At 34.1% G+C, this 18,914-nt stretch overlaps 3 protein-coding genes across 8 annotated transcripts; 2 read left to right on the top strand and 1 right to left on the bottom strand.

Moving 5' to 3' along the window:
• Positions 1-1,069: 1,069 nt before the first annotated feature.
• On the top strand, positions 1,070-5,813 carry LOC142555624 (auxin response factor 9-like). The gene is made up of 14 exons (XM_075666593.1): positions 1,070-1,641; positions 1,771-1,889; positions 2,064-2,159; positions 2,348-2,404; positions 2,515-2,667; positions 2,763-2,847; positions 3,040-3,130; positions 3,502-3,666; positions 3,754-3,867; positions 3,948-4,020; positions 4,111-4,264; positions 4,352-4,890; positions 5,008-5,195; positions 5,293-5,813. The coding sequence occupies exons 1-14, from the start codon at positions 1,590-1,592 to the stop codon at positions 5,399-5,401; spliced, it is 1,995 nt and encodes a 664-aa protein (XP_075522708.1). The 5' UTR covers positions 1,070-1,589; the 3' UTR covers positions 5,402-5,813.
• Positions 5,814-7,203: 1,390 nt separating this feature from the next.
• On the top strand, positions 7,204-9,992 carry LOC142555623 (26S proteasome non-ATPase regulatory subunit 8 homolog A-like). The gene is made up of 6 exons (XM_075666592.1): positions 7,204-7,438; positions 7,928-8,006; positions 8,114-8,216; positions 8,688-8,951; positions 9,316-9,427; positions 9,623-9,992. Exons 1-6 carry the CDS (start codon positions 7,334-7,336, stop codon positions 9,761-9,763), a joined length of 804 nt encoding a protein of 267 aa, XP_075522707.1. The 5' UTR covers positions 7,204-7,333; the 3' UTR covers positions 9,764-9,992.
• Positions 9,993-10,271: 279 nt separating this feature from the next.
• LOC142555621 (bZIP transcription factor 16-like) lies at positions 10,272-17,127 on the bottom strand. Of its 6 annotated transcripts, none has more exons than XM_075666587.1 (14): positions 16,974-17,127; positions 16,777-16,860; positions 16,256-16,358; positions 16,109-16,162; positions 15,958-16,032; positions 14,904-14,993; positions 14,748-14,807; positions 14,468-14,637; positions 13,944-13,998; positions 12,553-12,589; positions 12,204-12,469; positions 11,243-11,320; positions 11,026-11,151; positions 10,272-10,741 (listed from the first exon to the last, which is right to left on the bottom strand). In XM_075666587.1, exons 3-14 carry the CDS (start codon positions 16,325-16,327, stop codon positions 10,664-10,666), a joined length of 1,161 nt encoding a protein of 386 aa, XP_075522702.1. In that variant the 5' UTR covers positions 16,328-16,358; positions 16,777-16,860; positions 16,974-17,127; the 3' UTR covers positions 10,272-10,663. The 6 variants fall into 6 exon arrangements, with proteins under 6 accessions (XP_075522702.1, XP_075522703.1, XP_075522704.1 ...); XM_075666588.1 differs by having other exon boundaries at positions 16,777-16,855; positions 16,974-17,124; XM_075666589.1 differs by having other exon boundaries at positions 11,243-11,321; positions 12,211-12,469; positions 16,777-17,127.
• Positions 17,128-18,914: the final 1,787 nt, after the last annotated feature.

The raw sequence follows: 18,914 nt of genomic DNA, 5'->3' as shown, positions 1-18,914 counted from the left end.
ATTACTGCAATTAAAGTCTAACCACTCAACTTTTATTATTTTATTTTTTACTCATAAAAATATAATGTGATATCATCTCGTAGATTTTTTATATATGACACACATTGATCATATTTAGAGTATTAAATAATATTTTTGTCCAAATTTTTTTTGAGTAGATCTCTTGTGAGATGGTCTCACGAATCTTTATGTGTGAGACGGGTCAATCCTATCAGTATTCACAATAAAAAATAATACTCTTAGCATAAAAAGTAATATTTTTTCATGAATAACCCAAATAAGAGATCCGTCTCACAAAATACGACACGTGAGACGGTCTCACACAAGTTTTTGTCTTTTTTTTCACTTGTCAAATCATATAAGAGATAAATATCACAAAACTGATCCATGAAACGATATTATAATTTTTTTTGAAAAAATAATAATAATGTGGAAAATTTTATTTTGGGAAAGAAAAATTATGTCGAGTGAGATAACAATATAGTTATTTTAAAGTTTGCTATCAATAGTTGGAAATGTACTAATTGAGTCGAATATTACATTTCATCTCCACTTTTACTAAGCACACTTTGTATTTTTTAATTTAATTTATCGACTTATTTAATTTTATTAAAGCTATAAAATATTGACAAATATGTTAATATTCCCAAACATTTTGCTAGTTATTGATCGTTGATTTGAAATTGGACTTAAATGTAATAGTTTTTTAAATAAAATAAAATTTAAAATTACTAAAAAATAAATAAATCATAAATATCATTTGACGAATAATTTGACAAAGTGAGAATTACACACGATTATTATTATTAATTTTTTTAAAAAAAATTTGGTCACATAAAAGGAAAAGTAATAATAATAAATAAATAAATAAGAAAGAGTAAATGTGTAGTCCCCATCATTTTTCTTGTTTCACAGTTACGACATGTGTCCAAACACAAGAAACTAACCCCACCAAACTATTCTCCGCCAAAAAAATGTCGTCACCGGGACCGGCTAACCCCGGTTGAACCCAAGCCCTCTAACCACGGTTAAATCCGTTGGCGTTAACACACCACACGCAATGTGTGTTGTGTTCAGTGGAAAAGGAGACAACCAAACCACGTTCTGTGAAACTCACACAACTCAATTACTCACACAATTAATAAGTGAATGAACATATTTTTTTAAATAACTTTTGAACCGGAGAGAAGCAATCAATCAGGGCTTATTTTAAGCTGTTTCTTGGATTGTTTCGAGTCATTTCTGTTACTGCTCGTGCTCCCATGTTTATTTTCTTCGTTACATTTACGGTCTTTTTTCGTTTTCCCGAGGAAGGCGAACTGGGTTTTCTGGTTTGATGTAGTGGCTGAGTTTTTATTCAACTGCTACTGAGGTTTTGGGGGTATAAATCTACTGGGTTTTGCTTTTTGCTGCTGTAAATTGTGTTGAAGGTTGTGTTTGCGAGTGTTTGATGCGGTGGGTTTGGTGCTGATGGGTTAGAATTGGATACATTTGCTTTGCGATATGATCTAAATTTTCGTGTCCTGAGCGTCGATCGAGGATCTTGAGGTTGGTTTCTTGTTTTAAAAGGGGAAGTTTTGGTGTAATTTATGGCAAATACGGGATCATTTTGTCAGCAGCAGAGCAGAAATTCAGTTGAAGGTCAATTTTTTGAAACGACTCGTTAATTTACACCTTTCTTTTTTCCCTTCCTGAAACAGTCAGTTTTCTGAGTTGTTTTTTGGCTTTATGTTTTGGGTTAATTATTTTATTTTTTTGTGTGAATTGCAGGGACTGGAGTTAAGGATACACTGTTCGTAGAATTATGGAAGGCTTGCGCTGGTCCTTTGGTGGATGTTCCGAATGTTGGGGAAAAAGTTTACTATTTTCCACAGGGTCACATGGAGCAAGTAAGTTGTGTTTGAATTTATGTTCATTTCGTTTTTTGGAAGAAAAATTGATTTTGGTGTGTTTAAATTTCGGATTTTTGTGTGGAATACCGAACTTTAAAAATGAAATAGTTTTTTAATTAATTTCGTGGCATTCTTCTTGGGTTTCGTCTAAATTTGTGCTTTTTTTCCCAGTTAGAAGTATCAACAAATCAAGAACTGAATGAAAGAATACCAATGTTTAATCTGCCCTCAAAGATCCTTTGCCGTGTTTTCAACATTCAGCTGTTGGTATGGTCCCCTCATTAGCTTTTCTTAATGTGTTATGCTCCTTTATTTTTTGAAAATTCGAGTGTTCAAGAATTACACACTCTTTTTCGTAATTATAATACTTTCCCGAATTAGCATATGAAAGACTTTACTTGTTAATTCTAACGGTGTAATGGTTTGTTAATTTTATGGAATTTTGTACTATATAGGCTGAAAAAGACACTGATGAAGTTTATGCACAGATCACATTGATGCCAGAAACAGATGTAATAATTTGTTTCGATTTTTGCATTTTAGTTTTTACGTGATATTCAGCAAAATGCTGTGAGGTTTAAATTGTGAAATTTACATGAGTTGTATGGTTGCATATTTGCAGCAAACTGAGCCAAGAAGCCTTGATAACTCTCCGGAGGAGCCTCCTAGACCTGCAGTGCACTCATTCTGCAAGGTTTTGACTGCGTCAGATACAAGTACCCATGGTGGATTCTCTGTCCTTCGTAAACATGCTAACGAATGCCTGCCTCCGCTGGTAACTATTTCGTTTTCTCCTGGTTTGTCGTTTCATGCCTGGTATGTTTATTTGGAAGAAATTTTCACATTGATCTGCTATTGCTCTCGGATCAGGACATGTCCCAACAGACACCAACACAAGAACTGATAGCCAAGGATTTGCACGAGGTCAAATGGCATTTTAAGCATATTTTTAGAGGTCATTTCTAATTCCAATTACTGGTCACTCCTTGATTTTAAGTGTTCGTGTATATTTATTTTTATTGTTATCATTCATGAGCAATTTGTTTGATTCATGAATTGTAATAAATGGTCCAAATATATATGATAGATATTGTGTATCCAATATTCCTGATTCAACACTGACATATATTCGATGTAAACTCATCAGGTCAACCTCGAAGGCATTTGCTAACGACAGGATGGAGTACCTTTGTCACGTCTAAGAGATTAGTTGCTGGGGATTCTTTTGTATTTTTGAGGTTCTCACTGATGCATATTATTATGATAAATTCAATTTTTCTTGCTTTTACCGCTCTAAATCCATAAATTCAATTTTTCTTGCTTTTACCGTTGAAAATCCAACTTGTTTTTTCCTAACGTAGTTAGCTAGTAAAGATGATGGCAATTTCGAAAGTACATGCTCGTAAAATGTTACTGCTTTTTGTTTTTGTTCTTGTTTTTGTTTTCTTTTTTTCTGTTTTACTTTTTTCAAAAGCCTTCCGAAAATTTTCTACATTTGATTATCAAAACACAGCCCAAAGAATAATGGTTGTGAGTTGGCAACCAGATATTTTTTTGAACATCTATGTTTTGCTCTATGGTTAGTCATTTTATGGCCTTTTCTTTCCAGGGGAGAGAATGGAGAATTACGTGTTGGGGTCAGACGCCATACCCGTCAACAAAGCTCGATGCCATCGTCGGTGATTTCAAGTCAGAGCATGCACCTCGGAGTGCTTGCCACGGCATCTCATGCTGTTTCAACTCGAACACCGTTTGTTATTTACTACAAGCCAAGGTCTGATATAAGTTCACCTGCAACAATGTTTATGTGGTTTAGCTCATGATGTCCTTATTTTCCTTTTCTGTTTCAAAAAATTTCTAGAACAAGTCAGTTCATTATTGGCCTCAACAAATATCTTGAAGCAGTAAACCATGAATTTGGAGTTGGCATGAGATTCAAGATGCGTTTTGAGGTGGAGGATTCTCCGGACAGAAGGTTATTTTTCACCATAAACTACCCTGTATTGAATTTGCACGTTTCCAATGATTAAAAATTTTCCTTTTCTAAGCAATTAGGTTTTCGGGTACAATAGTTGGTGTTGAGGATAAATCTTCCAATTGGGAAGATTCTAAATGGCGATCACTCAAGGTTCGTGTTATTGGTGGTATGCTGGCTTTTGTTTCATAATTTCATAAACCCTGAGACTGAAATTCTCCAAATTTTTGTTAATTTTTCCAGGTTCAATGGGATGAACATGCATCTATTCCGAGACCTGAAAGGGTTTCTCCATGGGAGATCCAACCGTCCGTGGTGTCAACACCCACGAGCATTATTCAGACCCAGACAATGAAGCATAAAAGGCTTCGATCACATGTTGAAATCCCGGTTCCTGGTGAGATTATCCTTCCCCGTATTTATCCTTATTCTCTCGACAACATTTTTATCATAACCTCGTCGTTTCTTGTAATTGATATTTTAGAAACACCAACTTCAACTGTGTCAACTGCCTGGAATCTGGGTCACGAATCCTATCAAGTTTATCGCAATCTTGAGGAACAAGGGAGTAACCACATGGCTATTCCACAAGCTACACCACCCCGTCTGAATGCTTCTTTTAATATGATTGCTGAAGAAATGGAAGAAAGTAAAGGTACATCGGCTAGGTCTATCATTTTGAACCCTTCAGCATCAAGCTTGGGAAGACAAAGCAACAGTATTTTCTCTTCCCAGAATGACGGAAAGAAATTTGATACAGTTGTAACATGTCGGTTATTTGGGATTGATTTGAAACATCCTTCCCTCGTCAACCTTTGTGAGAACTCTCCTCCCAAATCATTGGACACACGAAAATATGGTGGTGAAGTATGCATTCCGAGTATGGTATTATCGTGTTACTCAGAGCAGAAATCCGGTGGTTTCAAGGATTTGAAAGACATGAAGCAAGACCAGGTTCAGGTACCAACCAAGGAGATTCAGAGCGGACAGAATCAGAGTCATCCGCCTAGAAGTCGCACCAAGGTATACTGTGTCCAATAAACACCTTTTGACATCGAGTTATTACCAAACAAGCAACAATCTTTGCATCGAGAGGTTAAATTAAGATTATATGCTTTGTTTAAAAAATCATATGATTAGGTACAAATGCAAGGGGTTGCTGTTGGTCGTGCTGTGGATTTAATGGCATTGAATGGATATGAAGAGCTTATAGCCGAAATAGAAGAGATGTTTGAAATCAAGGGAGAGCTGAGACCCCGAAAGAAGCTGGAAATAGTGTTCACAGATGACGAAGGGGATATGATGCTGATGGGTGATGATCCGTGGCCGTAAGTTTGCCAATGCTTTGTCAATTTCTGCATATTCCTACCATCAAACCCATCTTTTCACGGGCTTGCTCCCTTAATCATAAACTTTTTTTTGCAGAGAATTCTGCAACATGGTTCGAAGAATTTTCATCTGTCCTAGCCAAGACGTGAAGAAAATGGAAGAAACCAAGATCCCTTTACCTCCATCTGCAGAATGCGAAGATTGAAGTGCAATTCGCTCGTTTGTTTGTTTCTGATCCTTTGACCCTTCTGCTTCATTTAAATGTATTTATTTGTATTCAAGAAATGAGGAGGATGTCTTTTGCTGATGAACAACCATGTAACATGCACTAAACTAGCTTAGTTAGTGACTCGGTTTTGTCGAATCTGGACTCATTTTTGGGTATCGACGAAACTGTACTAGTATCAGGGCAGCTGATTAAGAGAGGATTAGAAGATGTGCAGTTAGGGAGGGTGTTTTTGTGATGAAAATGGATGAGAAAAATGTTTAGCCATCCTACATCATATGTAAATAGATTATGTGTGTGTGGACTTTGGCATCGAGGACTCAAGGCATTTCTTGTGTCTCTATTTAAAACAAGTAAAAATGGTGCCTTTTAATGCCATTTCCTTTTTTTTTGTAAATGCAGTGTGAGATTTGACGGGGATGAAACCCAAGTTTACGTCACTGAACCAATAAGACCATCTCCAAACTGCACCAAAATGATGTTTTGGTGCAGCTTTGATTGCTTCAATGGGGGTTGCGTTATTTAACCTTCCAATTTGGCGCAGGAGGGCGCAAGGGTTTTCTATTTTTTTTATATTTAAAATTATAAATATTATTTAAATAATAGTATAATATTGATCTTATTATTTGAATAATTAGTTATTTAATCATAAAAATTATTAATAATCGTTCATTTTTAAAACATTTATTTATTTACTTTAATTATAATATTTAAAAACTAATTTTTTAATGATTTTTAATTAATATAATTTAATACAAATATAAAAAATTAATATAACAATACAATTCATAACTAAATTCAATAAGATAATCGAAATACAAATGCAATTTGAAACACATAATTGGTCTACATTATATATTAATTAATTTATGTTATATAATTAAATTATAAATTTAAATATTATTATTTAATTTTATTAATAATAAAGCAGTCATAATTAAAAATATATTAAATAAAATATAATAATTAATATATGTAAAATAAAAAATAATATTTCAAGAATATTCTTTTTGGTGTAAGATTTGAAGTAAATGAGTCGGAGATGAATGTTGTATTTGGTGCAAAAATCATACTATTTTAATGTAAAATTTATACCAAATAGATTTTCTGGTTGGAGATGATCTAAGGGGGTTCGCCATTTAATGCCATTTCTGTTGAAATTTACGTGCCTGTGAACAAGGTTTTTTATTTGTTGGTGTCATAAAGAATTGAATGTTGTGACTTGACGGTAATTGAACTTAGGAAAGTGAGAAAAGTTGCTAGCGATGTGAAAGGTTACATAATGCGCGAGACTCGAAAAAATAACAGAGAAATCATATGCTTAATCATGATGCTGGGACTTGTTAATTTTGCATATCTTGGACCATATTAATAAACAATATGCTCATTGACTGCCACCTGGTTCCGATATAATATAATTCGGTCAATTTATTTTTGGAATGTTATCGATATAGTGATGTAACATAGCATCAAAAGTTGGGAAAAAATTTAAAGAAGTTTTTAAAAATCGTCGATGATTTATAGTCTATCCGGTAACTAGGTCTAAATTTTGAGATGATATATCGAGTTCGAAATACAATTGTAACAAATCATTAACCCAACTAAAAAAAGTTAAGTAAAACCCGAGGATTGCTTGCCCAACTATATTACTTTTGAATTTCAAGTAATGATGTATTGTGGGCTTGAACTTTCAATTCTGGAGTTAGGTTTGGGCCACCAAGAAATAGGCTTATGGGTTGTGGCCCAAAATATATAGGCCAATGAATGTCGGGTCGACCCCGATTCTTTCACAGGAACCGGTTAGACCCATTTGCGGCACACTTCTTTCTTCTGCAGAACGAAGAGGCTGGATCCTTTCACGTTCTTCCGAAAACCCTAAAATTTCTCTGAAGAAAATTGCTTAAGACAGAAATGGATCCGAAAATCACCGAGGTTTCCCAAATGTTTGAGAGGTTCCAAGCGGCTTTCGTGCGGAAGGATTATGATACTTGTACTAGACTCCTCTCGCAGCTCAAGGTGAATATTAATTTTTTTTGGTTCGGAATTCAACTATTTTTGTAAACATGTATCGCTCTTTGTTTCAAATAAACTTTTTAGGTTCTGGATGGGTAGTTTCTTGTCTCGGGTGTGATATGCTACGGTTAAAGTAATGTGATTTTACTTCATCTAATGGTAGGGAGAGCTTTAGTTTTCGTAAATGTTCGTACTTTGCTATATCGTTCAGAACTTTTGGCTGAAATCGGTACACGAAGTGAGATCTGAATATTTATTTAGGCTAGTATGGACAAGTTCTTTTACCATGATCTCGGATATTGGATTTGACGAATTATGGTCAAGGAACAAATTATTTTATAGATAGTTTTCTAAGGGAAACGCGAGGAACATGATTTTCTTACAAGTTCAATTTGGAATATGCTTAATTTAGTACATTGTGAATTATCATTTATTTGGAATTGATTCAGGTTGATATTGCTAATGAATGGTGTATTGTGAATTTTATTGCAGGTTCTATTAACAGAATTTAAGAGTCTGCCTCCATTATTTCAGGAAACGCCAAATAACATCCGTGAATTGACGCTAGCAAGTATTGCTGTCCTTTTATTTATTACTCATATGTTTGGGATGTTTTTCATCACATTCAGATTGATTTTCTCAATACTTTGTATGTCTTCTGCTTTGGCCTTTTTTCAGGGGATATATACGAATATGCAGTTGTTCTTAGTGTGAAAACTGAGGATCAGGATGCTTTTGAGCGGGATTTTTTCCAATTGAAACCATACTATACGGATGCCCGGTAACTTGGTTTCTACTTGCTGGCACAAAAGTTTATTGCATGTTATTTGGATAGCAGTGAATCAGAAATTGGGTTTTAATTTATTTGCTGAAAATTATATAACCATGTTCCTCTTAATTGGCTCACCTGAAGCTTACAAGCTTTTTATGGACATGCTTGTTCTTTAGTTGGAATATTGATGGATCAGTACAAGTGTTCAAGCACTGAATACTATTACAAATATTTTAGAGATTGATTCCTAATAAAACTAATTTAGTAATTGATGATTTGACTATATCTAAAGTTTATATTCTTTGCTGCTTAATTTCGTGCTTCTTATTTGATAATCAAACTGATTTTGTTCCATGCTCTCACTTTTTCATGATGTATTATATGTCGACAACTCTTTTATATATAGACTATTGTGCAATTTGAAGTGGTGTATTTACGTTCTTAGGCATTTGTTTTTACCATTTTGATGTAATGTAACAGTGGCCGTCTCCCACTATCAGCTCAGGAGTATCCTATTTTGGGTCTCAACCTTTTGAGACTCCTTGTGCAAAACAGAATCGCTGAATTCCACACTGAGTTGGAATTGCTTCCTCCTAATGCTTTAGAGAATCTTTGCATCAAGCATGCCGTTGAGTTGGAGCAATCTTTCATGGAAGGAGCCTATAACCGTGTGTTGAGTGCTAGACAAACTGTACCTCATGAAACATATGTTTATTTCATGGACTTATTGGCAAAGACAGTCAGGTAATGTTTCCTGATCATGCAGGAGTTAACATCAATAAAAAAGGCACTCACCTATTGTGTGTGTTTTGGTAGATTGAGTTGATTTAGTAGTGTAAGCATTTCTGTATTGTGGTCCTATCATGCAATTTGATATACTGATGATTTCCTTTATCCTTTTATTTCCACTTGTTCATCTTATTTTGTACACAATAGGCATCTATTCAGACAGACTTCTCTCTCCATGCTTGTAGTTCCTGTTTATATATATATATATATATCGTATGACACAATTTTATGTTATATCCATTTATGTAATTACATGCGTTTTTCATTATGCTAAGATCAAATTTCCACTTTTCGGAACTTGATTTATTTTCGGTGGTAGGGATGAGATAGCTGGATGCAGTGAAAAGGCATATGATTCCCTTTCAATAAAAGATGCAAGGCAAATCCTGCTGTTTTCTTCGGACCAAGAATTATCTGAATACATCAACGAGGTAAAATTTGTTGCTCGTATTTTTTCCAAACTCCCCTCCCCCGGTTTTGTTATACACACTAGCATGTTACCATTCATTTGGCTTCTGAATATAACCACGTAAAATGCCTATTTACTATATCACAGACTATTTTTTCTATCTAGTTTATTTGGCATTGAAGCAGTGATACTTGGTATATGATGTTGGAATATGCAGGAGCATCCCGAGTGGGAGATCAAGAACGGGTCTGTATTTTTCCAAAGATCTAAAGAATCGACGCCTTGCAAGGAGATTCCATCTTTGCAGTTGATCAACCAGACACTCAGTTATGCTAGGGAATTGGAGCGGATTGTGTGAGGAGACTTCTCGTGCTGCCATTTTACATTTGATCCTTTGCTTCAACTGTACTTTTTAACCACACCAATGTATTACCGTGTTTTGATTTTATTGATCATTTCCCCTCATTACCTGATCGTTGTGCTCCCCATTCCATTTTATTTCTTTGTAAGGACTTCATAAAAAATGTGATTGTAGTTGAACTTTGCCTTTTTCTCTGTATTTCACCAACTCTTGCTTACTTTGGAAATTTTCATCTTCTAGTCTATTTGGGGCTCAAAAGAAGGTTCAAGTTTTTTCCCCGAAGGGGAGAGCATGGACTAAACTAACTTTTTTTATTTTGTTAAACGAGATTAAATTCATAACTTTACACCAACATGAGATTTTGTTATTTTTGCCCACATATTCATCACCTTTTCGGTTTTAGAGCTATAATTTGATCTTATTACAACATAGAGGATTACAAATGTATCACAATGGTTGAATTGGCACGTCAAATTTTTATCATATTGTTAACCAACAAAAAGCATCAAGCTAAATGAGTAAGGGCGTGTTTTATTGCGTAACCTATTCCAGGGACCGTTCCAAACATAAAAATACAATTCAACACAACGTGGTAACAGAGTCGAGGGTATCGGCACCAGTCATTAGCTCAATGACGCCTGTGTTTGTCGACCGTGAGAAATTCGGTCAAAACAAACACGATCAATAGCATTAGACATGTAAGTTCTGAGACTAAAAGGAGATTCGGTCAAAACAAATACGATTAATAGTATTACACATGCAAGTACTGAACTGAGACTAAAAGGACAACCAAGCTCTCAACTACATCACTATATCATCGTACCACGTAATTTAAGGGGTTTCCCAGTCACTAGCGGTTAAGTCATTGAACTCAATTTGCATGAGAAAATTTATCGCTCACTCTGCATGTGATCTCCGCTGATCATCCAGACTGCACCTTGGATCTTCTTGATCAGGTAGTTCACCAAGTCGCTCCTGTAAAACCACATTTGGAGAATTATTACTGCAAGAAATGTGAAGCGTACCATAAAATCATCAATACAGCTTCCTCAAAGCACCAGTGAATAGTTCTCAAATAAAATGATTTTGATACTTGGTCAAAGTATTGCCAAAATCACCAATGATCAATAATGTTCCGTGAGTGCAAACTTCTAAAGTGACAACTGAGGAGCACATGCCAATACAACAATTGAGCATCGGGACTTTGTTGGGCATAGCTCCAAGTATAGTAAGATTACATGCAAAAATACAGACAATACCTTGAGTGATGCATTCTGAGCAAGAAGTTGCTCGTACTCATTCCTTATCCGAGCCAATTCTGTCCTGAGAGATGCATTTTCTTCTTTCATTGCTTCTGCACGTTGGGCAAGTTCATCGCATTCTGCCTGAATTCCGCAACCAAAAACAAGCAATACAATCAGATATCATGGAGGCCTGATTAAATAAAATGAGAAAATGGAAGTATTGACCAGTTACCTGCTTGCGTAATCTAGATCGACGAGCAGATTCCCTGTTTGACTGCTTTCTTCTCTGTCTTTTGAGCTCCCTTTCATCCTGGACTCACAGCGAACAAGGTCAAGGTCAAGGTCCAGATGGTAAAACGCAAAAATATCTTCTCTATACAGAGGAAATAATATTAATCACTCACAAAGTTAAAAAGGAAACAGCATAGACTCTGTCAAAGCAGCTTAGTATGTAATCTAGATAAATTCTCCACAATAAAAAACCAATATTCGATCGTTAAGAAATGGCCACCATATCGATCAAGCGAAGATTTGTGAAATTAGGATGATAAATGGTGAATCAAGTCATAAAACAATCAGAATTTGTCATTAGATCTCCAACAATCTTCGTTTTTTTATCTTGTTTTATTGCAGTTCAATGTTCTTCAATCCATTTTCCTTTCTGCTTTTCTTCAGACGCTCAATATCAACCTTTTATTTTTAGCATGATTTTATTTGCAATCTTTGATGATGTAAATGAATATATGTTGGTAATAAAAATACATGAAAAGTAACGACCATTGCATGCACCGCAAATGAAAGTGGTAAAAGAGCACACAAAGCGACGGTACAAAAGTATCATTGCTGCTTTAAGTTTAAAGAGTCATGGACTCGAGGTTAATACTACTGCTTCCATTGTTGATGCAACTTTTTAATGGCTCTATATGTTCCTTAACTCGGGTATTCAGTGAAATATGTCATCTTTGACTTGATATCTGGAGAGGGTATTCGATTGGTTTGAACAGGTGACCAATGAGACTCAATTTATAGGCTCCGGGCCGCCTACCATATACTCTAACTGATTCATCTAAAAAAATGAAAAATTATCTTCATATGACTAGAATAATCTCCATCTTAAAGGAACTAAATAATCCTCGTCATATCAAAATCTTTTTTGGCCACTTATTAGGTTACCAAAAAAAAAGAAATGAAACCTGTATCCAGGGCTGTGACTGAGCATTGTCCCGTGATACAGAAGCGACCATTCCTCCAACAATTGAAGAAGCAGGTACCTTTTCTCGCATGGGAGGTATAGCAGAAGCAGGAGCAGTACCCCAATAATCCATTCCAATATTCAAGTTAGTTGTGGGACCAGGAATACCACCTACAGCCCCTGCTGCTGGCGTTGGCACAATAGCCATTGTTTGATTTACCATAGGGTGAGGTGTGGCCAGCCCTCCATTCTGAGAATTGGGTTCAGCTGTAGCAAGATGACATGAGTCATGACAATGTCCAGAAACTAGATTAAGACAGCAGTAGAAGTAAAATCTACAAGAATAGTACCCGAATCTTGCTGGCCACCAGACTTCTCGGGCAATTCCTGCAAAAATAATTGAAGAAAGTTCATAAGGAGAAACTAGTGTGATCTAATTCTTTGAACACACATGGTTATTTGCAATCTTATCATAGGATTTTCTAACAGGTAGGTGAAAACAGAGAGCAGGAAACCCAAAAACCCTATCCGATCAGGTGAAAACAAGAACTATTAAACTTGATCCACTTAATTCCGGTCATTAACTGGGCCTTAAATGGCAACATAATCCTGATGCGACTTATCACTGTGTGGCTTTTTTCATATGCGAGCAACCAAGACCAGCCCGGGCACCCACCAGAAATTAAAAAATACACGTTTCAATTTTTTTTCAGTACCTTTTTAAAATATTATTTTGTATATTTTAGTAATAAAAAATACGTGCTACCTTACATTTTAAAGAGAATTCTAAATTTTCAACATTTCTCTCAATTTCTTTTTATACATATTAAAAATTAATGTTTAAAAAAAAATATAAAAATATGTAACCGGGCTGGGTATTTGCAGTGGAGTTTTACTAACACCAATAGTGCAAAGAGAGAGCCAATCGCATAAAAAAACATTTCCCGTCAATTCATTTTGGTCAGTCACCACATGTCCCAAATGTACAAAGTAAATACCAAAGTCACACTTGATTGCTTGAAATATGTGAAAACTGCTGCTTTGCAACAACACTTGAGCAACATTCAAGATTACCACAAAAAGTGAACCATTCTGAAAATATGACATTCATGCTCATTATTAAGATGGACTAGAGAAGATATTAGAATTTTCTTTATCTGTTTTTCCTTTGTCAAAAAACAAAATTCGGCAGATAATTACTGATATTTGATATAGCAACCAGTGAGAAAATTGTATCTTCATGTTTAAAATGGTGCAAATTTCATGGGACAACCAGACTGCTAATGTCTTTGATTAAATGAGCTAGAGAGTAATTTTGTATAAATTCTATATTTGTAACTGATTATGTGGTGTCCTTATGGTATCAATTGTCTTATCCAATATATATTCAGTACAACTTAGTGTGGATTACTTTTCTGTATACAGAGTACATCACCTAATAAGTTACGTCTATTGTGTTTAGACATTATTCATTATGTTTGTTACTTGAACAGAAGTATTACTCTTTTTGATTGAATCTCAATGGATCTACATCTGATTCAAGAATAATCCAAACAACACAATCGCAGACTAAAATGTGTCTCGAGATGTGAGGATCAAACATCAAAAAAAACTTTTCAGGTGATATATGTTTTAAATGGAACATAACATTATTCATTGATTGATGCCCTGAACTGCAAAAAGTTTATGCACGGGATTCTTAATTTTTAGCAACTTGTAAAAGTGCAACCGTAAAACTTACATTTTCAGAATCAGCATCACTTCCTTCACTTGAACCTTCACTAGCACTTTCAGCACTGAAGATTTTGTCAATCAAACAGCTCGAATAAGAAATTTAACACAATGTTCAGCAACAACAGATTATTTAAAGAAAAAACATAGGTAACACAAATTCGTCCTCATAATTAGATATGATAGGACACGTACCGGCAAACAAAGACACGGAATGTGAAGGAAAACATGAAAAACAACAATATGTGATAATCCTCAAAATCAAAGAGAAAATAACAAAAGACAAAAAGAAAAGGATGAAGAATTTTATCTGACAACAAAAATAATGCTGTTGCAAGAGCTGATATCAAAAATGAACAATTAATTGAAAACATAAATTCTATGCCAAAGTCACTTTCCATCTCCAGAACCTAACCCCCGCCCCATCAAGCAACAAATTTGTGGATGAGTGAGCTTCCATATATTAACAATATATATGAACAATGATGTGTGTTTATGTCCCTTGACTATGTTGGTTCACACATTCACCAATACCTTTTAGAATGCAAACCATTTGCAGATGCACCTGACATTTTTCCAGGTTCATTATTCTTCCCACTGATCATGTTTAAACTGACCAAACTTCCCTTGGATCTTTTGATTGGCAGTTTTTCCTTCCCTTCAAATGACTTGCCATCCACCTCCATGTTGCTAGGAGAGTTGGCCTTTATGTACATATAAACATTATTTTCCAATTAGTTCATGGGAAAGATTAGTGTACATCACATTAAATGAAGAATGGAGCGAAAAAATCTCAAGTGTCATATGGACTCACAGAGGCTTCAGCAACACCGTTTGGAGAAGGCATGGTGAAAGGACTAAAGGGATAAGATCCCTAAACAAAATTGAAGACGCCAGGAAACATTAAAGCCGATGCATCGAGATGAGCTCGATTGCAAACATGCAACAACAGAAACTAAAGAGAATATACCGGAGCCATAGTTGGATGTGCATATATACCCCCATGAGGGTACATAGCAACATATGGATGTGGAGGGGTGCCATATGGTGGAATAAATTGCTGCAAGTTGCAGAAACACAATTTAGGTAATTCAATGATATATTTTCACTTAATAAGGCCCAACACAAAATTGACAATTAGAAATAATCGAGGGAATAGTAGTTCATGAATAAATGCATTTTTAGATACATGTGCTGGATGAACTTGCTTAGTCATGAATCACGACATGGTTCGCAAGAAGTCAAAGTCTATCACAAGCCATTATAACAACATACTATGTTTTTTCCTCTCCTGCTTACGATATGGATATAAATCTGTTCTTTCTCAAAATTTTCACTTGTTCACAGATACCTAGCTCAAGAACAGTTTCTAAAAATTTTAGCAAATCTGATTCGGAACCATCTCTGTTAATCAAACTTTGACCATCCCTGAATCACCAATTCTTTATGTTAGTACCTTCTCTCAATAACAGAAACTACAGAAAAGGTAGTCAGGACCAATATTGGGATAAGTTAGCTATGCAGAAATGTTTTGTCACATGGCTTAATGCTTGCTTGTTTGGACGCATCTTAAGTTCACTCTGCAAGACTATGTTTCTGTTGGCATCTCATTGGAAGATTACACCACAATTTCTGAAAATTCACTAGTAGAACTAGAAGCACTCAAAGCATGCTATATGGTCATTATTCTAATAAACCATAGAATTTAGGAGCAATGCAACTTGTGAAATTTATAAAGAACCACGTTTCATTTCTTTAATCTTTACAGGGTCTGATCAATGATCATATCATGACTACGGAGGGGATATACAACAGCTAAGCAGAAACTTATAAGTATGGTAAAGCGACATCAAGTTATTGTAGTCTTCAAATGTAATATATTGAAATTTAGGTTTGCTGACGATTTGATTCTATGCTAAGTTCTAGTCTCCGAGAACCCTATGAGCATATAAGCTGATATATTACTTCAAAAATCTATACATGCTATCTTTTCCTGGACCAAAAAAAACAAAGAAATATTATACCTGAACACCCCACATGTAAGGGTGGGCCTGTGGACTTGATGCCAAGAACCCAGGTGGAGGCATAGGAGAATATGCCTACACAATCACAATCCATGCCATATAACTAGAAAGTTCAAAGTCAATGAGGTACAACCAGATGAAAAATAGCAACCTGAAATCCAGACCAATCGGCAGCAACCATGCCTGAAACAGCTGGAGTATGTTCCTGGAAATTTCCCAAAAATGCAATATTTTAAATCATAAGCTAGTAAAAAATACCGTAAGAGTACATGATACCAAGATCCACCAGCAGGATAACCTGTAAAGGAGTCTTTGGTTCCTTTGCTTCTTTCCCCTCCTTAGAGGATTTATCTACTTCACTACTTCCCATGATTTATGATACACCTCCTCCTCCAATATCACTATAATCATCCCAGCACATACACATTTAGCAAGATGCTTAGCACAAGTTAAAAAAATGAAAACATGACTAGATCTTGATAGAAAAAATGGCACACAGGAAATAAACTCTTTCACGTTACACTTAAATTCAAAAGTAAATTATCAGTACACAATAACATAAAATTGTGAGGATGATGAAAAGACCTTCAATACCCATATGAGAATTATAAAGCAAAAAGGCTGTTATCGTCAAGTAGAATAATTAGACATAAAATCTACACAAATACAATCAGACGCATAGGCAGATGCAAGGAAAATATCCATGACGCATTAACTCAACCAAGCATAGGATACAAACCTGGAAAAATTTCACCATAAATTCACGTGAATAAACTGAGTCAAAGAGCTGATTAATAATTCCGAATTCGAAAGATTTACCACAAAAAATGAACCCTAACTCGGCAAACTTGAACAGGTAACTCAGCACAGCTGCAAGGAAGCTCAAACCCCAATCCTTCTTTCCTTCAACAATAGAAGTAAATTCAAAAACTTTAGAATAAAATATTACGTCCTGTGAAAAAATTGGGGTATGAAAAACTCAATTTCACGGAATTCCTCAAGAGCTGAGTCGTAACTAATTAGAGTGGTAAAAAGTCGGGGAATTCAGGAAATTAGGGCTTCTTCTGTGAGATCGTGGACATGCTTGTTCCCTTTTCGGAAGATTTGCAACGAGAGAATGCCGATGTGGTATCCACGGTGGATTTGGAATCTTTTGATGAATATCTACCGTATGTCGTGGAATTTTTAACGGCCGGGATTGTGTTACGTAATTCCTTGCAGTCTCCGGGTTATATTCATGGGTCGGAACATTTGTATTTCACTCATTCAAAATATATAATATTTGTTGAAAATAAAAATTTTAAATATTGAAAATTAGCATGTCATGATATATATAATTATGTATTTATTTTTGGATTATTTTCAAAAAAAATTATATAAATAGATATCTCAATTTGTAAACAAAAACTGAGTAGAAATTTTTTTTAAAGTGTGTAGTTTAATATATTTTGTGAGTTTGATATTTTTGGTTTTTACCGTAAGTTTTTACTTTAACACGTTATCAGCACGATACTCGAAGTTTCGGTTCTCCATATTTTTCCAAGCTCCAAAACACAAGAAAAATGTAAAAATATTCAAAATTAAAAAAATTTATTTTACTGATTATTTATTTTTATTGTGTATATATTTAATATATAATATTATGTTATTATATAAAAGAAGTCTATGACACTTTATTATAATAATGTGATGTTATTATATTATTATACTGCTTATGTATTTTTATTGTGTTACTGTTTATTTATTGTAAATATATTTGGATAATATCATGTTATTATATAAAAGAAGTCTATGAGACTTCATTATAATAATATGATGTAATTATTTCAGTGTTTATATATTTTTATTATGCTACATATTAATTATATATATAAAAGGAGTCTATGAGACTTCATTATAATAATGTGATGTGATTATTTCATTGTTTATATATTTTTATTATGCTATATATTAATTATATATATATATATATATATATTTGTATAATGTCAAAGTATTATATAAAAAGAGTCTCTGACATCTTATTATAATAATGTGATGTGATATATATATAATGATTCAAACATTATTAAATTACATACATCATATTATTAAAATTTGCGTATACATACATTTATTTTTTTAAGATTTTGTAATGATCATAAACAACCAGTTTTTACCATATAAATATGATTTTACAAGCACATTCAATCACTTCAAACTTAATCTTCATCCCTAACAAATTTCTACATCAAAATTTTCGAAGAAGAAGAAGATGGTTTTTTCAAAGTTATTTTGTATAATTATTTTGGTTACTATACTCACTAATCTTGTATTTATCAGAGAATATTCACTTCACATTTTTTCTTTATTTTAAGAATGCTTGTACTTATAATTTATATGTTATTTTGTATTGTCATTTTAATAAATTTAGAACTTAAATAATAAAATTCATTGTTATTTTTATAGTAACCACCATGTCAAATTTGGTGCGCTCGACGGAAAAAAATTATATACCATAGACTATCGATGTAGAAATACATCTTGAGTCATTGGGTCTAAATGAGACCATTAAATAAAATTTTATCTCACTATCACACGAAAAAACAAAAGTTATGATATTTTTGCATCGATATCTTGATAAAGAATTAAAATATGAATATCTCATTAAAAAAAATCATATGTCTTTATGAAAAAGACTAAAAGAAATATTTGAACATATAAAGTAAGTTATACTTCCGATCGCCCGTGATGAATGGAATATGTTAAGAATCCAAGATTTTGAGAAATTCGGTGATTACAATTTGGTGATGTATCGAATAATCTCGCAATTAAATTTTTGTAGACATGAGGTTACGAAATCATAAATACTTGAAAAAACATTTTTCACTTGTCACGCATCAAATATAACTCTACAACAACAATATATAGAGCGTTGATTTGCGAGATATTCTGAACTTATCGCATGTCTTCTTGTG

Source organism: Primulina tabacum, chromosome 9 (genome assembly GCF_025594145.1).
Source record: "Primulina tabacum isolate GXHZ01 chromosome 9, ASM2559414v2, whole genome shotgun sequence".
Lineage (NCBI taxonomy): Eukaryota > Viridiplantae > Streptophyta > Magnoliopsida > Lamiales > Gesneriaceae > Primulina > Primulina tabacum.
This window is presented reverse-complemented; position numbering and strand designations above follow the sequence as displayed.

Coding starts and splice junctions, on each gene's coding strand:
- LOC142555623 (XM_075666592.1), top strand. CDS start 7,334: ATGGATCCGAAAATCACCGAGGTTTCCCAAATGTTTGAGAGGTTCCAA. Junction 7,439..7,927: donor GACTCCTCTCGCAGCTCAAG/GTGAATATTAAT, acceptor ATTTTATTGCAG/GTTCTATTAACAGAATTTAA. Junction 8,952..9,315: donor TTATTGGCAAAGACAGTCAG/GTAATGTTTCCT, acceptor TTTCGGTGGTAG/GGATGAGATAGCTGGATGCA.
- LOC142555621 (XM_075666587.1), bottom strand. CDS start 16,327: ATGGGAAGTAGTGAAGTAGATAAATCCTCTAAGGAGGGGAAAGAAGCA. Junction 12,470..12,552: donor TGGTGGCCAGCAAGATTCGG/GTACTATTCTTG, acceptor ATCTTGCTACAG/CTGAACCCAATTCTCAGAAT. Junction 11,152..11,242: donor GATCTAGATTACGCAAGCAG/GTAACTGGTCAA, acceptor TGCGGAATTCAG/GCAGAATGCGATGAACTTGC.
- LOC142555624 (XM_075666593.1), top strand. CDS start 1,590: ATGGCAAATACGGGATCATTTTGTCAGCAGCAGAGCAGAAATTCAGTT. Junction 2,160..2,347: donor TTTTCAACATTCAGCTGTTG/GTATGGTCCCCT, acceptor TGTACTATATAG/GCTGAAAAAGACACTGATGA. Junction 2,848..3,039: donor TTTTAAGCATATTTTTAGAG/GTCATTTCTAAT, acceptor TAAACTCATCAG/GTCAACCTCGAAGGCATTTG.